At 31.8% G+C, this 22,381-nt stretch overlaps 1 protein-coding gene across 1 annotated transcript in view; it reads left to right on the top strand.

The window, feature by feature from the left end:
• Positions 1 to 561: 561 nt before the first annotated feature.
• LOC128996021 (uncharacterized) overlaps positions 562 to 22,381 on the top strand; it is a 31,896-nt gene continuing 10,076 nt past the window's right edge. The window contains exons 1-2 of the mRNA XM_054421137.1: positions 562 to 674; positions 4,763 to 5,189. Of these exons, the coding sequence (XP_054277112.1) occupies positions 4,782 to 5,189 (408 nt within the window). The 5' untranslated portion in view covers positions 562 to 674; positions 4,763 to 4,781. The remainder of the gene's footprint in view (positions 675 to 4,762; positions 5,190 to 22,381) is intronic.

Below are 22,381 nucleotides of genomic sequence, written 5' to 3'. Positions count from 1 at the left end.
TACCTTTTCTGTGTTTCCTTGGGGAGGACGTGTGTCTGATCTGCCATGTGACTATGAATTAGGTAAGACGAGGTAAAAATGGCTAGCCATGGAGGCGAAATAGGAGCAGCTTTTTAAAAATATTGTTCTAAAAACGTTTCTCGTATTGTATACAATTAAAAAAACATAATAACTATAATATTCATACATAAAGTCTCACATTAACAGACTAACATACATTATGAAAATGTACTCGTGCAAAAATTTAGAAAAGAAGATGCAAGAATTTATATTTCATGTTCAACTGTTTTTATTTATCAAACAATATTTTCTGTATGACAGGTGGTTTTTAGAAAACATGTGACGAACGATGAGCCAACGCAAAAGAATTTCATGATTTGCGTCATACTCAAAGGTGCGGTAACATCTGAACACGTGGATGACTATGACAAATTGATCATTGATCAACAAATTGATCTTCGATCAAAAAATTGATCATCGATCAAAATATTGATCAGCGATCAACAAATTGATCATAGATCAAAATTGTGAAATTGCGAGAATAATTAATGGTTTTAATCATCGGTAACTACGCGAGCAAGTGTAACTAATTTAACCACTTAAAAACACATTTGCTTATGTTAATTTACAGTCTTCATTCCATCGCCAACACTAACAGTATCTGCTGACTAAAGGTAAGCTAACATCCTTGCGCATTTTTCTGAGCCATCCGATCCTATTGGGGGTTTAAAATCTGCTTATAACTCTGTTGTTTTATCAATGATACTCCTTTTAAAATCAACTAAAAGAACCAAGATGAAAATGTAAATTATCATAAATGTTATTATGACAAATTAAAAAAATTGAAAAAAAGCGTATAAAATAACAGTCCTACAACTTTTAACATTTCTTTCAGTTGGACATCTTTTTAAATATTAATATTTTATTTTTGATTGAGTTTCATACTCTTAATTTATGATTTAATCCTTTATTACTGAAGTTTGGTTAATTTTATTCGAGAAACAACCTTATAAGCATTAAGCATCTTAAATGTTACTCTAATATGAAATATATTGAACAAATTTGAAATTTATTGTATCAAATGTACTATTTATCAATACCATTATTCTGTTACAGTTGTTTACAGAATATATCTCTTTGCAAGACCGTTTTGTATCCTAAAGATCTCTTCTTTAAACTCAAAATTGTGCTTTTAGTGAATTTCCCATATAGGGAATAAGCTATTACCATATGTCTTATGGCAAGACCTTGTCCACGGATGAGGAAATTTTTATGAAGATTAAGTTATTTGTGATTTGTTATTTTTATGGAGAATAAGTAAACTTTTGTAGTTTGCTTGTACATGAACATATTATGGTCAAATTTAAAAAAATCATTTATTTAATACTGTACTATTTAACCATACAAATTTAACAATAAACACACTTTATTACCTTCCCTGTAGTAGCAACCCTAAGTACTTGTTAAACTAATTTTGTTTAAATAGGGAATAAATATGACATTTTAAAGGAGATATTTGAGTGAAAATCCAATCAGGCAAATGAAAATTTGCTTAGTCTGCAGGTTTGCTTTGGGGGGTATTTTTGTTATTAAACTATTACCTATGATATTTGTTGACAAAGTGGGTCCTATCAATAGCGGATACACTGTATTCCATTACTTTATAAACTACCTCTTGTAAAGTTTAGCTTGTGTTGTCAGCCAGGTGAAACCAACGGTATTTATACATTTTTATTTCAAATTGCTGAAAAAAGGGAAATTTGTTTAATTTTTTAAATTGAAAATTTTACTGTACATAAAGTTTAACTATATACCGTACCATTTATAATATATTTGAGGAGAAAATAAACCTTTATTCTATTTAATTCAATCGTACCGGGTGTCCCGGGGCTTTCTACAAACTTTTTCAGTTATTATTCCTGGACCATAGACAAATCAAAATATTGTATTCCAAATTTCAAAAGGTCAAATGTTACTCGTATAGCCACAATTTTTTTCACAAACACATTTTTAATTTAAGAGCGGCTTCTTATTAAAACATTAAATTTGGTTTATCCTTATTACCTCAAGAACTAATTAAACAAAAGATGTAGAGTGTTTATTTTAAAAATTGCGTCCGCTTAAAAGTTTAAAACGTAAATATCTCAAAAACTGCATATGAAAAAATTCAACTATTATGTTATTAAAAGAATAGTACCGGGGGACCGAGCCATGGCTCGGTATGTTTATACCGATTGTAAAGGCAATATAAAGGAAGCTCACGTTTTCATTATAACTAATTTCGGCTTTTATTACTTACGTTTTAGTGGAATTTCAATTTATTATGATGAAAATTTAAACCTGGCAATCCGACACATTAATTTCTTTTAATCTTACATATTTCTTACGCTGTAAATAAATAAAACAAATGTTGAAAAAATAAAAGAAGTAATTTTTGATATTCGTTCCTGTGGTATAAATTAATATAAAACGAGGTGTTAGCCCGTCCTACATACGGGAATTCAGTAGTCAGTTAAAACCGTGTACAATTCAGATCAGATAGTTTACACATATAAAGACAAAGTTTCTTGCAGTTTTAATGTGAAATATCATCTTGTAAACAAATGCTGTGTGACCAAATATGTTTTTATTCCATCATAGGCCTTTACGATATGCATTTTAAATCCGATAATTTTATAATAAAACAGCAATTCTGCAATTTTTACGATGTGAAAAGCGTTGAAGTGAGATTTGCAGCCGATTCGCACAGACGCACACTAATTATAAGTAGCCTACAGTAGAGAGAGTAATAGTCAATTGAGAAGTGTATAGACCTAGTCAACGATACCACCTTCCATAGCATACCTGCCTCTTCCATAATTATTATCACCACAATACAACTACTATACACAATCAGGTTAATACAGTAGCAATTAGCTACAATAGCATTAACACATTAGCTTCCAACTAAACTCATATCTCAGTTACAGAAGAGTGTGACGGTAATAAGGGACGTGGTAATACAGCGTATGTAAGGGGTGTGATTTTTTTTGTACAAAATTAAACATGTCTTTAAGTATAAGTAGAACTTTAGCATGAGCATAATCTCTAATACTATCATATGATGGATTAGCTGAAGACAGACAAGTCTGATTCAAGCGTATAAAGATTATTCTAGTACAATTGACTTATATACTAATTCAACTGAATACAGCTGTCCATTATGTAAAAAATAAAAGAGTGAATAAAAATTGTAAAATCTTCCCTTAAATTAGAGTGAAACATTGAGTTGACGGCAGTGCACTCAAACGTCGCTAATACAAAACACCATTGTCGAGTAATCAACAGTGTAATCTTTGCTCGATAGTTACAACTGATGTTTTTCCCATTGTACTGTATTTTGTAATTTGTTAGTATACGGTGGATGGCTTGGTGTAAACATATGTTACAAATATTTTGTTTACTTTTTCATTTTTTTTTATTTCGAATGAGTTCGGTAGCGAAATACGAATTTTCCTGAAGTAGTGGCTGTCACCAATCACGTTTTTTGGGCTAAAAGTTAGTGATTCCAAAATTAAGTAAAAATACTTCCGCTGGATTTTTAGATATATATTACAGACAGACTTAGCTCGTATTAGAGTATAGGATTTTAATTACAAATCTTATGATATACCGAAATTGAAAATCATAAATAAGGGACAAAACTAATTTTTAAGACAATGTGATCATGTCAATACTAACTGTTACTAAAACCACTGCTAGTAGGCCACGTCAATCAGCTGTTTTATGCTTATTGACACTGATCAGCTGTTTGAAACAATTAATTGCTAACATGTGATAATTTCCTGTGTGTTGTTTATCATTAATACGAGTAACTTTTGAGTTTTTGAAATTTTGAATATGATATTTTGACCTGTCTATTGTCCTGGAATAATACCTGAAAAAGTTGGTAGAGAGTTCTGAGAGACCCTTCATATCAAAATATATAATACAAGGTATTGTTCATAACAATTCTTATCACACGAATTGTGTTATGTACATGCTTGGTAACCATTGAATAATATCTTTGTACATAATTCAAGAACGATTTCAGGTGGGAGTACGATGTTTGTCTTATAAACATCTATCTTAGAGTTTCTGTAGTTTTACTGTTAACAATTTTTAGCTACGAATAAATCGTGCTTAAAAATGTGTAAAATAAGGTTTAATATTCACTCTTATTGCTTAAAGTTGTTGTAAGCAACTTTATTCGCTACTAATTCTTTAAAGGTTGTTTGTGTGTTATTTGGTTTTTTTTAAGTAAAGCTAGATTATGTCAACACGAAAATTAAAATTATTACTGCAAATTAAAAGTTACGAATACTTAGAATGCATCTAAATAGTATACATCTAAAACTATCTGCTAGTTAAAACTTTTCTTTTAACAGTTTCTTTTCAGAATCTAGAATTATTTTAATGTTTACGATGTTTTCAAATCGTAGAATTGTGTGAAAGTTATTTTAGTATTTGAAATTGATTTACTTTATTCTACTTTTTATCTGCGAGGCCCGTATTGAAATAGAGACTGGATAATTTAGTTCAGTGATGACAAAGGGATCGGAAGTAAATCAACCGATTATTATGTGTATACGTGAACGGTTCTATTTTAATCTTAGAATTTGTATGAAGTATGTATACAATTGTTGTAAGTATGTATAATTACCAGTCTATAAGCTCTAGCTCGACTATAGACGTATAAACTAAAAGGTATTGATTGGAGAAAGATGCTGTAAATTTTTTTCAGTTTGTCCACGAAAAGAAAAATGATGTGCAACACCTTATTGCTCGTCCTCTTCGCACTTTCCGTGCAAAATATTCCTGTTTCGATGGCAGGAGGTGAAAAGGATGCACAAAATGTGGACACCACAAAAGATCAAGCACAGAATGCGGAAACCACAAATGATCAAGCACAGAATGCGGAAACCACAAATGATCAAGCACAGAATGCGGAAACCACACAAGATAAAGCAAAAAGTGTGGATACCCAAAGTGTGGATACCCCAAAAGATAAAGCACAAACTGAGGAAACCCCAAAAGATCCAGCACAAAGTGTGGAAACCCAAAGTGTGGAAACCCCAAAAGTTAAAGCACAAACTGAGGAAACCCCAAAAGATCAAGCACACCATGTGGAAACCCCAAGCCTTCAAGGTCAACAGTATATCAAAGACACGGTAAATACTAACTACCAAATTAAATTTATGGTAATATCAGTAATTATGTAAGTTTAACCACCAATATTACGGATTATAACAAAGGATGAGAGGAAAGTATAATGGAGGACCGAATAAAAGTCACAGTAAACAGCTAAAACTTAACTTCTAACGCGATGAAAACAGACTACGTCTATATAGCTAAGAAGGGTTTAGGAATGAAATTACTTATGCCGTTTTAGCGAATTTCCCTATAGGGAAGTAGCTATTACCGTAGGTCTCATGGTAAGACTTAGGCCCGGGACCGATTTACTTTTTCATTTCGATGTCCCCAAAGGCCAAAAACACAATTCGTTCAAATTTTTATATATGTATATATATATATATATATAGAGATTTATATATATATATATATGTGTCCGTGAACACGATAACTTGAGTAATTTTTATCCGATTTTGATTAAATTTGGTTTGAAGGTGTAAGGCGGGATAAACTTGAATGAGTTCGCGATCCAGCATGATCGGACCATGGGAAAAGGGTTTTATGGGGGGTTTTATGGGGTAAAAATTGGTTTTTCTCACTTTTGACCCTCAAAACGCAAAATTCCCCAATTTTTCTCTAAACCTTCTTAAAGAGATTAAAAAAACAAACAATTCAGTATTTCAAAGTGTTTTTGTACGGTTATTGGTTACGGAGAAAACTAAAAAAATTGTAAATTTAAAATCCCTATGTTATTCTTATGGAGAATATTGTAAAATGTTGTAGTTTGCTTGTTTATGGATATCTTTTGATCAAACTTGGCAAATATATTCATTTTATACTAAGCAATAATTATTTTACTTAAAACACACACTTTAGTTTCCTTGTAGCAGCAAACCTAGGTACTCGTTTAATCTAATTTTATTTAAATAGATCAATTGTAAATCAATTCAGCCAAATGGAAATTCGCTTAGACAGCAGGTTAGCTGCGGCGGGGGTATTTGGTCTAGGTATAGTTTTTAGCGAATTTCCCCTATATATATATATATTTTTTTTTTTTTAGAGGCTGGCTGTCTCTTTTAACCTTGCATTTGCCCGTCCACATAGACTAAGCGCCCGTGCGTGGATCGTTTACAGCAAAGCAAGGAGTGAGCGGGTACAGTACAAAGGTGAATTGTACTGATAAAATGTTATCGGCAGTGACCAGGATCCGAACCCACGACATCGCTGCCTTGGGCCCGAAGTCCGCGACGCTACCGACTGAGCCACCGACTTACTGAAACCAAACTAATACCTAAACTAATTTACCTGGGACCGATTTACTTTTTTGTTTTGAGGTCCCCAGAGGTCTTAAACACCATCCGTTCAAAAGTATTGCTCGATGGGCGTACCTGAAAAGAGCCCGTTTGCTGGGGTGGTTTAGTGGGGGTATTTTTATTTCCCCACACAAAACAAATGGTCAAAGTTATAGTTTTAGAGTTTGAATTTTGGGTAAAAATGTCCGTTTTGGGTCCACCTGAAAAAAAAAAAATAGTTTTCGAAATTATGTCTGTGCATGTTCCCAGTCCAAAAATCGTGTTTTTCTGCATATCAGTTTGGTACATACAGGTTTTTGCAAGGCACCTAATAATATTTTAAAGGTCTACATTAAGAAAAAACAAATTATGCACATTGCACACCTCTGCGTAAAAGTCCACTTTTTGTTGGTATCCCAATTTATTTGGAACACCAAAATTGGGTGTTTTTGGGGCTTTAGGATTCATCAACCTGAGAGACCCCAAGTAGTGGTAATAAGCTGGGTTTACCCCACTTCCGGCATTTTTTGGCCCATTTTTAGAGGGTATGGAGACGTTTATAGGGGCACTGGAGACGTTTTAGAGGCTATATGTTGGCATTTTTGCATTTTTTCTTCGAGAGCTTTTTTTGACCACTTTTTTAAAAATCCAGCTCTCGACCTATACAAGCCTATATCAAATATTCAATATCAAGCTAAAAAAGCTATTTCTTATATTTATTGACCCTTACAAGTGTAAATGTAAAGTAGTGGTAATAAGCTGGGTTTACCCCACTTCCGGCGTTTTTTGGCCCAGAACTTTTAAAATTTTCGGCGAAAAAAATGTCCGAAGCCCCAGGAGCTTTTTTTGGCCACTTTTCTTAAGGACCTAGCTCTCGACCTATACACCCATATATAAATTTTTTACTTTTTTAATACTGAAAAACACGTCTGGAAATGGTGAGCTTTTTTTGACCACTTTTTTAAAAATCCAGCTCTTGGCCTATACAAGCCTATATTAATGTTCAATACCATTGTACAACTTCAATCCACATCCATTTACAAGTATATTCTCAAAATCATCAACTTGACAGTGCGAGGTTTGTATGTGAACTCGGGTGCGCTCCCGGCCGCGGGCACTGCCACACGGGTCATGTGAAGCGGTCATGCGACAGGTGGTGAGAGTCTATATATAGAAGTGACATCCGGATGAGCGTGATGCCGACTTGTACACTGTGTCCCGCCTCGCTGTCCAAGAAGAGCAATTTGGTCCGCCACTACAAGGTAATGCATCAAATGAAGGTGAAACTGTGCAAGGTTTGTGATTTAATCTGTGATAATAATGTGGCTCTAAAATCGCATATATTACAAAATCACAAGAATTGTAATTTTTGTAAGAAAAATGTTGTTGGTCATTTTAAAAGACACGTCAATTCTTGTAATAAATGTCCATATACAATGATAAAATTTGTTGGCGAATCGATTAGAACTGAACTTAAAAATACTCTTCAGTCTTGTCCTCTGCCAATAAAATGGACTTTAGTAAGGAGAATCAAATTTATAAAATATTCAGTGGATCAAAATGGAAAATTAGTTAATGAGAAAGAATGTATTGCAGATTTTAGAAGCCTTACCACCTTAACTATTGAGAAGAGAGATTTAAAGCCTCAAATTGAAAATGCACATTTAAAGATTGATGCATCTATACACAAATTTCAAGCCCAAGGCAGTGGATGGATTTATGACCATACTAAATATTGGCAGTTACATATTTACAAGTATAAGCCCCTAACTCCAAAGTCATATATCTCTACACCAGAGAGTATTAAATCAAAACATGCAGTTTTAAATATAAAAAATGATGATAATAAATGCTTTCTTTGGTCGGTATTAGCAGCTTTAAATCCAAGGAATGCTAAACATGCTAATAGAGTCTCCAATTATGTACCACATGAAAGTCAGCTGAATATGTCAAACATAAAGTATCCAGTGAAATTAGCTGATATAGATAAATTTGAAAAACAAAATAATATAAGTGTTAATGTATTTGGGGTTGAAGATGATAAATGTATATATCCATTAAGAACAACTAAACTGAATAGTAATACTCATGTAGATTTATTATTATTACAAGAAGGTCGTAAATCACATTATTGTTTAATTCGTGATTTTAATAGGTTAATGTTTTACTCTACAAAAGATAACCGTAAAAAGCATTTTTGCAAGTTGTGTTTACAACATTTTTACACTAATGATAAATTAGAGCGTCATATAACATATTGTAAGAACTTTGATGCCCAACGAGTGGAAATGTCTAAACAAGATACATTACAATTTAAAAATTATAAATATCAACTTAAAGCCCCATTTGTGATTTATGCAGATTTTGAATGTTTTATAAACTCAAACAATCATACTCCATCTGGATTTGCATTTGTTGTAGTGAGAGATTCTAAGATTATTTCTGAAGAGTTATATAGTGGTGCAAATGTTATGGATGTGTTTTTCAAAAGGTTATTTGAGACTTATGACTTCATTAAAAGTCAAATGTCGATATATATTCCCCTAGTAATGACTCCTGAGCAAGAGGTATCTTTCCAAAACTCAACACACTGTCACATTTGTGAAAAGCCCCTATATTTTGATAGGGTGAGAGATCATTGTCATTCATCTGGCCAATACCGTGGAGCTGCCCATAATGATTGTAATTTAAACTATAAAGTAACAAAGAAAATACCAGTATTCTTCCATAACTTGAAAAATTATGATGGACATTTAATAATGCAACACTTGGGAAAGTTTGATCGTAAATTAAATTGCATAGCCAAGGATATGGAAAAGTACATTTCATTCTCAGTTGATGATTTAGTATTTTTGGATTCCTATAATTTTCTGTCCCTTCCATTATACAAATTAGCTTCCAATTTAAATACATTTAGATTCATAGACAATCCACTACTACAACGTAAAGGCGTATTTCCCTATGAATACATGACGGGACCAGATAAGTTTGCAGAGTCTCTACCTTCAATTGAAAAATTTTACAGTACTCTAACTAAAGAACATATCTCCCCCATTGAATATGAACATGCTAAAAATGTCTGGACCCATTTTAATATAAACAATTTACAAGAATATCATGATTTATATCTTAAAACAGATGTATTGCTACTGGCTGATGTGTTTGAGACATTTAGAGACCTGTGTTTAAAGGATTACAAACTTGACCCCGTACATATGTATTCACTTCCTGGATTAACATGGGAAGCCTGTCTTAGAATGACTGGTATAAAATTACAATTATTTCAAGATATTGACATGCATTTGTTCATAGAAAGTGCAATCAGAGGAGGAGTCAGTATGATTTCCACACGTTACGCTAAAGCCAATAATAAATATATGGGCGAACATTATGATCCCAATCAAGAGAGTGTGTATTTAATATATTTAGATTGTAACTCGCTATACTCCACAGCTATGTGTGAGCCATTGCCCGTGGATGGATTTCGTTGGACTAATGAGGTAGACTACAAATACAATCAAAATGATGAGTTTGGATACATTTTAGAAGTTGATTTAAAATATGATAAAAGCTTACATGATTTACATAATGACTATCCATTGGCACCAGAGAAAATGAATGGCAAATTAATACCTAATTTAAATGACAAAACTAAATATATTTTACATTATAAAGCATTACAAAAATATGAGGAATTGGGTTTGGTTGCTACAAAATACCACAGAATTTTAAAATTTAGACAGTCTAAATGGCTTGCGCCCTATATTAATTTTAATATTGAAAAACGAAAATGGGCTAAAAATGATTTTGAAAAAGACTTTTACAAATTGTTAAATAATAGTCTCTTTGGTCGAACAATTATGAATCAACGAAAGTTTCGTGACATATATCTCAAGGATGAGTCACTATTAACAAAATATGTCACTAATCCAAGGTTTGACTGTAGCAAAAAGTTCGATAACAATTTACATGCTATACATTTAAATAAATTAGTTGTAAAGTTTAATAAACCTATATATTTAGGAATGACCATTTTGGATATTAGTAAAGTAATAATGTATGATTTCCACTATAATTATATGTCAAAATTTAAGAACAAAAGATTTCTTATGACAGATACGGATTCTTTAATGTATTCTATAGTTACAGAGGACTTTTACAAGGAAATAGAATGTGACTTGCACTATTTTGATACCTCTGGATATAGTAAAGACCATTTCTTATACTCTGATAAAAATAAAAAAGTCACAGGCAAGTTTAAAGACGAATTAGATGGTCATATTATGTATGAATATTGTGGTTTAAGACCAAAGTTATATTCTTATATTCCTCTAAAATGGTTATATGAAGAAGACAAGCAAGCTTTAGAGGTGAAGAAAGCTAAAGGAGCTGATGGTGCTACAGTTAAACATCTCCTTAGACATCAACATTATTTGAACTGTCTTGCAACTGGGCAAGATTACTATGAGAATGTGACAAGGATAAAATCTACAAATCATCATCTTCAAACCTTGACCATGAACAAGAAAGTACTATCATTTGACGATGACAAGAGGTTTATTCTAGAAGATGGCATCAATACTCTTGCACTTGGTCATTATAAAATTGATGTTCAATAAATTGTATGTGTAGATATATAATAAATACAAATGTTAAAAAACTCCAGTCTTTCATTTATTTACCCTTACCATCCACTTGATAGAATTGGTCAAACATAAATCTATATTTGCCATTATTCTTTGACCTTTCTTTGTCTATTACGAAAAAGCCATATTTAGTTTTATCCCAACATTGATGACAGAGATTTTTAAATTGGTCAAATGAAAAGTCATTACCGACATGATTGTGATATACATGTTTTAAATTTAAATCATCTTGTTTAAATAATATTAGGAAATTTACATTATCACGTAAATGTTTGTGTACTTTGCTATAAGATTGACACAAGTAAAAACAGTTAATATTTTTATGTCGACCCATTGAGAAAAATTGTGTAATATTTGGACTATTTATGTCATCAAATACGACAACTGACTGTGATTCGACATCATTTGGTGTGATTTCACAGTCAGTAAACGTGTGTAATTTTACTTCGTCACACAAACTAAATATTTCAATTATTTTTTTATATTTTTCTTGTTCTAAAGATTTTGATATTAAATATAAATTTGTAAATTTTAATCCTTCCTTTCTTACAATTAAATTATAAATTACAACTGTCTTCCCACTTCCACTTGGACCACAAATAACACATCGAATATTGGTAGGAAAAAGACCCAACTTCTTTGGTATATTTTCCTTAGTATGTACTATTTTAAATTTGTGTTTTTGTTGAATAAAAGACATTTTTTATATAATAAAAATGGTAAAAAATAATAAGAAAACATGTAAAAAGGGCAAAGGTTTATTCTTAAAGCCTTACAGGGGTCGAGGGTTATTGAATACTCTTATAAATAACCTTCCATTTCCACTTCACATACCATCATATCGCTACTGTGGACCTGGAACGAATATACGTGAGAATTTAGCTAAAAATGTACCTCCAAAAAATAAGTTAGACTCTTATTGTAAAGAGCATGACATATTCTACATGAATAATCCCGATACCGCTGCTCGGAACAAAGCAGACATGAGATTAGCAGACTTAGCTTGGACTAGAGTAACGGCCAAGGACGCAAATCTTGCTGAAAGAGCAGCTGCTTATGCCGTGACAAATTTGATGAAGGCAAAAGCAAAAATGGGAATGGGATTGAAATTTAATAAAAAAGATGGACAACTACCAGCTGTTAGAGGCTGCAAAAGACGTGCCTCACTTCCGGGGGGTGTACCTAAAAAACGAGCTAAAAAATCTAACACCAAGAGTAAAAGAGTGCGGAATAGTTAATTTAGACAGTTCATCTGGCACACATTGGACAGCATATCGTAAAAATAAAGATATTGTAATTTATTTTGACCCGTTTGGAATCCAACCTCCAAAAGAAGTAATTAAATATTTTGAGGGACATAAAATCTTCTATACTACTGATCAAATACAAGATTTAAATAGTTCTATTTGTGGAATTTTATGTTTATCATTCATAAAAAATTTTTGTTTATAAAAATGGATTCATTTACTATAACATTTTCGGGTACAGAGTCAGAGCTAAAGTCAGTGTTCTTTCCTCCCATAGAATTAAATGATGATTATGTAATTGGATTGGTAGATTTTCAAAGTTATAATTCTATATTTAATGTAAAAAAACCACTTAATACTTTAACATATTACAAAGTAGAGAAAAAAACATTACCAAAGGGAGAGATCTTAGTTGATGATTTAAACCGGTTATTAAATGGTAAACTTAAAATTATAATAGATAAAAATGGAGAAGCATTAATTAATACTAAATCCAAACTTTTATTTAAAGGGCTTATTCCAAAATTAAATCAACTTAAAGGCAACAAATTAACCATTGGAGAAGGTGATGATGTTTTCTATTATGACCACAATGCTCCAGTTACAATAGAAATTTCTGAAGGAACATATGAGGTGGTTGAGCTTGCAAAGGAAATTCAAAAGCAAATTCCAAACTTTTTCCTTACAGCTAATAATAAAACTATGAAAGCGACATTACTTTCTAGCCACGTGTTTGATTTTACAAAACCATGTTTAGGGTCTGTTTTATTGGGATTTAAAGGTGTTTCTACTCCTGGTGTTCAGTTTGAATCTACAAATAAAATAAACATTAATAATGTAAATGTGATTAGAGTAAAATGTAATATTGCAAACGGGTCCTATTTAAATGGAAACAAATCACACACCATACATAGCTTTTATCCAGAAGCTCCTCCTGGCTACAAAATTATTGAAGTTCCAAGAAATATTATATATTTTCCTGTAAATAAGAGAAGTTTGGATGTTGTCAGTATTACGTTTGCCGACCAGCACGACAAGGCAATTGACTTTAACGGAGAAGAAACTACAATTACTTGTCATATAAAAAAGATATGAGAATTTATAAGAATTTATCTATAAGTGTGCAAAATGCTAGGTTCCTACGATCAATAGGACTAAAGTTAAAATTTTCTATTAATAAAAATGGAAGATTTTCTAGACGTTACAGGGAAATCCCAATTCGACGATAGTGTGGTTAAAATTACAAATCACTCCTATGTTCCCCACAACACTTTAGCAATAAATAATTCTGATGAAATTCGAATATGTATTAATAATCAAGATTTGCTAACTCTGCCATGTAGGAGCTATCTGTATATTAAGGGAGAAATTGAAAATCATGATAAAGGTCATTTTATAAATAATGCATTTGCATTCTTATTTGATGAAATTAGATATGAAGTCGCAGGTAAAGAAATAGACATTGTAAGAAACCCAGGAATTTCTAGTCTTATGAAAATATTGAGCTCTTACAATAAAACTACTAAATTGACAAATGTAGCATTTGATTCTGACATGAATTTAAAAGAGTTCCATAAAGGTGGCAAGTTTAGTACATGTTTGCCATTAGAGTTGTTAATGGGTGTATTTGAGGATTTTAATAAGGTATTAGTAAATGTCAAACAAGAATTGGTGTTGAAAAGATCCAAAAATGATTTGAATTGTATATTAACAACCACTAGTGCTCCAGCGAGTGGCACTGCTGATATGATTCCTAAAATTACACTTAACTCAATTCAATGGGTTATGCCACATGTGATACCATCAGATGGGGAGAAGTTACAATTACAAAAGATGTTATTGCAAAATAAAAATTTGCAAATTGCATTTAGAAGTTTAGAGCTGCATGAACTTCCATCATATCCGAATACTACAAGACATACATGGTCAGTAAAGACATCTTCAAGTTTGGAGAAGCCTAGGTATATTATATTTGGTTTCCAAACAGCTAGGGATAATAGTGCACGAAAAAGAACTGATGAATTTGATCACTGTAAATTAAAAAATCTCAAAGTATTTCTAAACTCTGAATATTATCCTTATAGTGATTTAAATCTCGACTTTGAACATGGAGATGTCTCTAAAGCTTATGAGATGTTTATGAGGTTTAGAGAGACTTACTATAATACTATCCCAGATCCTATGATTAGTAGGGCCGAGTTTATGAAGAAATATCCACTAATTGTAATAGACTGTTCTAGACAGAACGAAACAGTGAAGGAAGGAATTGTTGATATTAAATTAGAGATTGAAACTGCAGAAAATGTGCCAGCAAATACATCTGCATATTGTTTGATAATACATGATAAAGTGTTTGAGTACAATCCTTTGTCAAATGAGATAAATAAAATGTAAATAAAAGATGAAAAACATTCAACAAGAATTGGTTGACTCTGCAAATCAAATACGAGAGAAATATAGAGCTTTAAAACGTGGCAAGTTTCTAGAGGCTGAAGAGAGGTTCCAAACATTTCAACCTTTAATTGAGCCATTACAAGAATTAAAAAAAATCACATCAGAGAGGCCTCGAATGGAGATTCTCCCAATGACTCCGTCTAGAATATCAATGATACCAAGATTGCAACCATTACAAACACACACCCCACAGAAATTAGATTTTGGTCTTTTAGCATCAGACTATTTAGGAAATTACCTCAGTAAAAGTAGTATGACAGACACTACATATGGTATTAGACGAGAAGCAAATAAATTTTTTATTGGAAATAAGGAAGTTAATATTGCCAATGATGATGTTACAATTGCAAATAAAACCTACAAGGGGACAAAAGGTTTGTGGCAATTGTTAACTTTAAAAGAACCTGAGGATTATACTCCGGCTGATTTGCAAAATTATAAAGAGATTTTAGAAGCTACAAATGGACATTTAAAGAGTTACAAAGATGGTGCACCAATTTCAAGTAATAGACATACTAAATATCTTAATATAATTAAACCTCTATTTAGATCTGTTGGTGAAGGTTTGAGACAAGTGACTGGTAATAAAATAGACTATATTTATTGGGATGATCCTAATGAGCTTGTAGATAGGTTAAGACTTCTTTGGCTAAGTCGCCAAGCCGGTAACTCAGGAGTGGATAATGAAATAGATTCCATTATTGAGGAATTGAGAGAAAGTGGAATTATTTATTAAATAAAAATATGTTTATAGATAAATTTTATCGTTTATATAATCCATATAATAAGCCTGCAGAACCCAGGGCTAGTAGTGAACCTACTTTAAATTTACAAGACGATAGTTGGAATGGTTTAAACCGTAAAATTGGTAATGTTAAAGATGGGGAGTTTGTAGATGATGTATCAACTTTGGGACAGACATTAACTAGAAAAGGTGATGTCTTCTTACAAGGTAAAACTAAATATGAGTTTTTAGAATCCAAGAATAAAAATTGGAATGCTAAAAAACAGAAAATTACTAATGTGGAAAAAGGTGAAAGTTTAGATGATGTGCCCACTTTACAACAGACTTTAATACGTAAAGATGGTGGTACATTTGTACAAGACAATAATAATTATGAATTTTTAGAATCAGAAAATGGTGTTTGGAATGCTAAGAAACGGAAAATTACTAATGTAGAAAAGGGTGAAAATTTAAATGATGTGCCCACTTTACAACAGACTTTAATACGAAAAAAAGATGGTAAATTTATACAAGACGATAATAATTATGAATTTTTAGAATCAGAGAATGGTGTTTGGAATGCTAAGAAACAGAAACTTAGTGATTTGATCGAAGGTACAGATAGTAAAGATGCTGTGAATGTTTCACAAGTTCCAAAAATGGAAGCAGGCTATTGGAATTTTAATAATAAAAGGTTAGTACGTGTTAAACCTGCCATTGATGACACTGACTGTGTTATAAAAGAACAGACTATAACTTATAATAAAAAACTATATTGTTTTGATGCCAGAAATCTATTTATAAGAAATCTACCAAAAGGGGAACATTCGGATGACATTTGTCTAATGTCACAGGCTATGCATTACGATGGATCAAAATTTGTATATGGAGAAAAATTTTTTAATTTGATGGAATATAATCCTGATTTATTAGTTGCTGACCCCACATCTTTGAGTGGATTTAAGTATATAGATAATAGACCATATATACCAGAAAACTATGTATTTAAAAGAATGGAAGATAATCTATTGATTGGGGCTAATGGTGATGTATTTAGAGTTACAGGAAAGGATGATGTTATAAAAAATGAATGAAATTGCATACGAACTTCATAAGCCTGCAAGAAAGAATTTCATTAGAAGGTCTTTTAAAGTATTGGGTATAAACGAAACCATACAAATAGATTTAATTGATATGCAAAACTATGCTAGAGAAAATTCTGGCAATAAATATATTTTAACTTTAATAGATACATTTTCTAAAAAAGCTTATGCTGCTCCACTAAAGAATAAGACAGGGTTAGTGGTTACAGAAGCCATTAAAACAATTCTACCAAAGGGGGTTAAAAACATTCAATCTGACAATGGAAAAGAATTTTTTAATCAATATTTTAGCAAACTAATGAAAAAATTAAATATTAATCACTATCACACATTTTCTACAACTAAGGCTGCAATTGTGGAGAGGTTTCAGAGAACTTTAAAGAATTGGTTATATAGGGAATTTAGTGCTCAGGGGAGTTATAAATGGTTAGATTTACTTCCAAAGTTAATTCGAAAATATAATAATAAGGTGCATAGATCTATAGGAATGAAGCCTAACCAAGTGAATGTTAAGAATAGTAAATATGTGCATGAGAGGTTGCATGAAAGGACTTCTAAAGTAGTGCAAGTTAAAAAACCAAGATATAAGGTAGGTGATAGTGTGAGGATTTCCAAGTATAAACATGTTTTTAGTAAAGGTTATACTCCAAATTGGACAGGGGAACTATTTACAATAGCAGAAGTTAAGAATACAAAGCCTGTGACTTATATCTTGAAAGATGAAAATGGCAATATAATCAGGGGAGGTTTCTATACAGAGGAGTTGTTAAAGACCAAGTATAAGGACATGTATTTGGTAGAGAAGGTAATTAGGAAAAAGGGTGATTTATTGTATGTCAAATGGCTTGGATTCCCAAGTAGCCAGAACTCATGGATTTCCACTAAGGATATCCAAGGGAGCACGCCATGAGCCGGGAGCATGTCCGCGCCATAAGCCGGGAGCGCGCACACGCCATGAGTTGAGTTCGCGTACAAACCTCGCACTGTCAAGTTGATGATTTTGTGAATATACATGCGAATGGATATGGATTTGAAATTGTAATGGAGTTGTACAATGGTATTGAACATTTATATAGGCTTGTATAGACCGAGAGCTGGATTTTTTAAAAAGTGGTCAAAAAAAGCTCACCATTTCCAGACGTGTTTTTCAGTATTAAAAAAGTAAAAAATTTATATATGGGTGTATAGGTCGAGAGCTAGGTCCTTAAGAAAAGTGGCCAAAAAAAGCTCCTGGGGCTTCGGACATTTTTTTCGCCGAAAATTTTAAAAGTTCTGGGCCAAAAAACGCCGGAAGTGGGGTAAACCCAGCTTATTACCACTACTTTACATTTACACTTGTAAGGGTCAATAAATATAAGAAATAGCTTTTTTAGCTTGATATTGAATATTTGATATAGGCTTGTATAGGTCGAGAGCTGGATTTTTAAAAAAGTGGTCAAAAAAAGCTCTCGAAGAAAAAATGCAAAAATGCCAACATATAGCCTCTAAAACGTCTCCAGTGCCCCTATAAACGTCTCCATACCCTCTAAAAATGGGCCAAAAAATGCCGGAAGTGGGGTAAACCCAGCTTATTACCACTACTACCCCACTTAAACATCAATCCATTTGTGCATTAATATCCCTATTAATATTTAATCTGGTAGAAAGGTAATTCATTATATAACCTTTATAATTAATTTATTTTTGTTGGTATCAAAATTAAATATCTTGATTACAATGAAGTATCTTGTATTCAATTTACAGTATATTTATCCAAGGTTGGACTACCTCACAGTAAAAGAAATTCAGTTATTTTTTGTAACGTAAACATGAGAAGGTAAACATTGCTCGGGGAGAATATTTATTGTCTGCAGCTACCAAATAGTAGCTAATATTATGATATGATTCTTGGTTTAAATCATTCTTGGTTATCAGTAACCAATGTGGTAAGACAAGGCTAAAGCTGAAATTATTTCCTAATAATATTTTTCCATTTCGTATTTCCATTTCATTATACGTTTTAACTATAAGTGAATCATGAATATTATTTTTACAAACAAATATTACCTCTTTGCCACAACTCTCGGATAACAAGGTCACCAGTTGGGTAATTAGAATTGACAGTTGTTTTTAATCGTTCGAAACTATACCTCGTCCCAGCGGTCTCAAAAAGCGTAATAAAAAATGGGTGTCTAAAAAACCTGATCCTAGTAGATATAATATAGCAATATGACCCCACTTTCGGCGTTTTTGGACCTAGGACTTTTGAATTTTTTTGGTGAAAAAACACCCAAAATAGGTAAAATATGATGGTTTTACCCTATTTTTGGCGTTTTAGAGGCTATATGGGGGCATTTTTTGGTTAAAAAATGTTATTAATACTGAAAAAACAAGCCTGGAAATGAAGAGCTTTTTTTGACCACTTTTTTTTAAAACCCAGCTCTCGGCACGTGAACTCGGACGCGCTCCCGACCCATAGGTTACTTCTGATCCCCAGCGATGACAAACTAAAAGTCTTATGAAAAAATGTTAGAAACAAAAATTGAGGAACATCTAATCATCTATACTTCTTCCACTGAAAGTTTTTCTCTGACCGAAAAATAAAAAAAATCCTCGCTTACTTACTTTTTCATGTTTACTTTGAGTAACCTTTTTATATTTTTCTTAATTAATAATTATACAGTGGCATAAATTAAATTATATTTATATTGTATTAAACAGTAGTTTATGTAGAATTTTAATATATAAATTTTATGCTATAAATATTTTTTTAGAAGCTAGACAAACATGTAAGTGATAGAAGGCGCATCACTTTGAACATCGTCATGCCCCCGACAGTGTCGTGCTGGTAATACCTAGAGTTTGAAACTATTGCTATTGTTGAAATTATATTATAGCACATTTACATACAAAAGAAACTGGTAAATGGTTTTAAATTGTTTAACTTTTTATGCTGTATTATTATGTTGAAGGCTATTTTGGTTGCTGGAATTTTAGCTGTTTTGTTGTATATCAAGCCTTTTTTTTAGATATAAGTATTTTTAAACAATAAATCAGACCTTTATTTACTAATGCTATTATTATATTACAATGCATTGGCATACAAATGAAAATGGTTTGATTTATTTGTACTCATATAAAATAATATAATTCTTTTGAGTTATAGGGATGTCTGGTGATTAAATCACAAATTTAGAATATTTAATAATGGACTTTTAAAATAATGGAATTAAGTATAGACTTATAACATTTTCATGATAACTGTTTGATTTATTTGTACTCATTTAAAATAATGTTAAAATAGTATTTGATTTTTATGTTGTATTATTGTTTTTTGTTGTTTAAAAGTTGGAACTAACATAGTGTACCTAAATTTAACCATTTGTCGTATCTCAAGCAGTTTTTGAGAAATAAGCATTTTAAAACGATAAAGTCACACCAGTAATGCATGGAGTTTGTAACCATTACCAACACTGATATTATGTTATAATACATTGTCATACAAATGGAACCATTTAATTTATTTACCAAATGGTATTCATATAAGTTTTAGATTTTTAAATTTTTACCCTGTATTATTGTTTTATATCAAAAGTTGAAATCAATGTAGTGTGTCTAAATATGTTTATTTACTGTATCTCAAGCAAATAGATAGAATAGGATAAAGAGGTGTTTTTGGTGTTTTACCTATGAGAATAACATGGGGAGATTTTAAGCCACTTTTTAAAAAATCGTGCTTATTTATACATTTCTATATAAATGTCCAACTCCAAAAATATTTTCAATCCATATTAATGTCTGTATCATGTGAGATTTGTACCAGTTGGTTTGAAATATTTATAAATATAATGTGTTGCTGGAATCACCTTAAATGGCAAGAAACACATAGTGTTGGGACCTCTGGTAAAATATTGGATTTTTTCTAGTTTGGATTAAATATTTGTGAAAAATTGAAAAAATATGTTTTTTACTCAACTATTTTAGCGTCTTGAAACATGTATTACCGAGGAATCAGGCAAATATTTCGTGCCGAAATTATATTTTACCTTACATGAGAACTTGGAATCATTATTTAAACTCAGTCCTGCTCCACAGTATCATTGCAGGCTTGCTTCTTGTCCCAAGTGGTGAATTGTGTACAGTTTATGTGTGGTGCAAAGACTGGGTTTTCTTTTTAGTTGTGACCAGCTCATTCCTAAGATGCTAGATGGTATCCACTTTGCCTCTGAACATAAGCAAATTGTAATCTTCAGTTTAGGACTTAAAATTAATGTCGGATGTGATGCCTCTTTGATCAGAAGTTTGGGTTGTGATGAGCTCAACCCCTATCACCAATATCAGCATAGATCCATTGAACTATTATGTGTTATTGTACTTTGTGCTGATTAATATGTGTTTGGTAAATTAGCATGGCACAACACACAATCCCACATCTTGCTAATTGTAGTTGGTAGTTTAGGTGGTCAAAGTAGAAGTAGGGAGCATTGACTTTCTACAATCATGATGAGATAACTAGCCAGAGCCTCAGACTGCAATAAAAAATAGATGAAAATGCAAACTCTAAAGGCCCCGACCGTGTTTCATACTTCCAGGCTGGAACAACCTTTACTCGGAATATTGTATATAAATTGTTTGTATACATAAGACTCTTGTAGTGAATGTACTCTTCGATGAAAAGACAAAATAAAGATGAAAAACTACTTTATGCAAAGAAGAGAAAGTGATTGTGAAGGGTAGCTATAAACAATCGTATTTTAGTGAGCAATGAAAGTTGCTATAATTATTGGGATTGTTTTGGATAAGTTTATAGATATGCATTGTGTTTACAGGAATTAATCATAGTGGGGATGCCATTTACATCGAGACATATTGATTTTGTTAAAGTGATAAAATGAAGACCATGATAGTGGTGGATAAAGATTTTAATTGTTGAGCAATCGATGTGAGAAGGAGTTTCTTGTTAAACAATAACCTGGAAAACCAATACAACATAATGCATTGTCATCCCTCATTGGTATTGTACCTTACAAGCTCTTTTGTTCTTTACTCATTTTCAAAAACATATAAATTACAAAATAAGCCATTTGTTGTTTATTTTACTGTTATGTATTGTAAGTTTATATATTGAAATAAATGGTTAAATAAATGTAAGTTGAAAAATGAGCCTTATTTTGTCACTAGTTTATTTACATTGACTTGAATCACATTTTTGAACTAACAGATGATTAAATTATTAATTGCATAACATTTGAAACATAGAGATACAACATTTATATTATTAACTGGAAACTATAGATCTATATTATTGTATGAACATAATTTCTGTATTTCATATATGTAAAAGCAATGAGACCATGCTAAATTACAGAATTCAATAACAAAGGAAGTTGATATTGTGCTATATACCTGAGGGTGTAAATATAGAGGTGGGTATTTCCATAGAGACCTAATGATGAATCAGAATGTGAAAGTTCTATGGTAGAAATATCAAGAAAGCAAGAGTGATCATCAGAGGTAACATGGTCATTAGGGAATTCATAGAGAGGGGTCAGTCAGGTTGAACTAGTATATTGCAATGATTCATCCAATATAGAAACAATAGTTACAAATAACCAGAACCAATCACTGAATATTGTAGTTAGTCTTCCTATCCTACTGTTAAAATATGAAACTCATTTTTACATGAGTTAGTGAGTTCATGCCCGGCAACATGAGTGTAATAATGGTTCCAAATGTATTTATCTTATTTTATGGTAGATTTCATTGTGTATGCTTACTCTATGGT

The sequence above is a fragment of the Macrosteles quadrilineatus genome, unplaced genomic scaffold (assembly GCF_028750875.1).
Source record: "Macrosteles quadrilineatus isolate MER2022 unplaced genomic scaffold, UCM_ALF_1.0 Scaffold_5__1_contigs__length_97177068, whole genome shotgun sequence".
Classification (NCBI taxonomy): domain Eukaryota; kingdom Metazoa; phylum Arthropoda; class Insecta; order Hemiptera; family Cicadellidae; genus Macrosteles; species Macrosteles quadrilineatus.
This window is presented reverse-complemented; position numbering and strand designations above follow the sequence as displayed.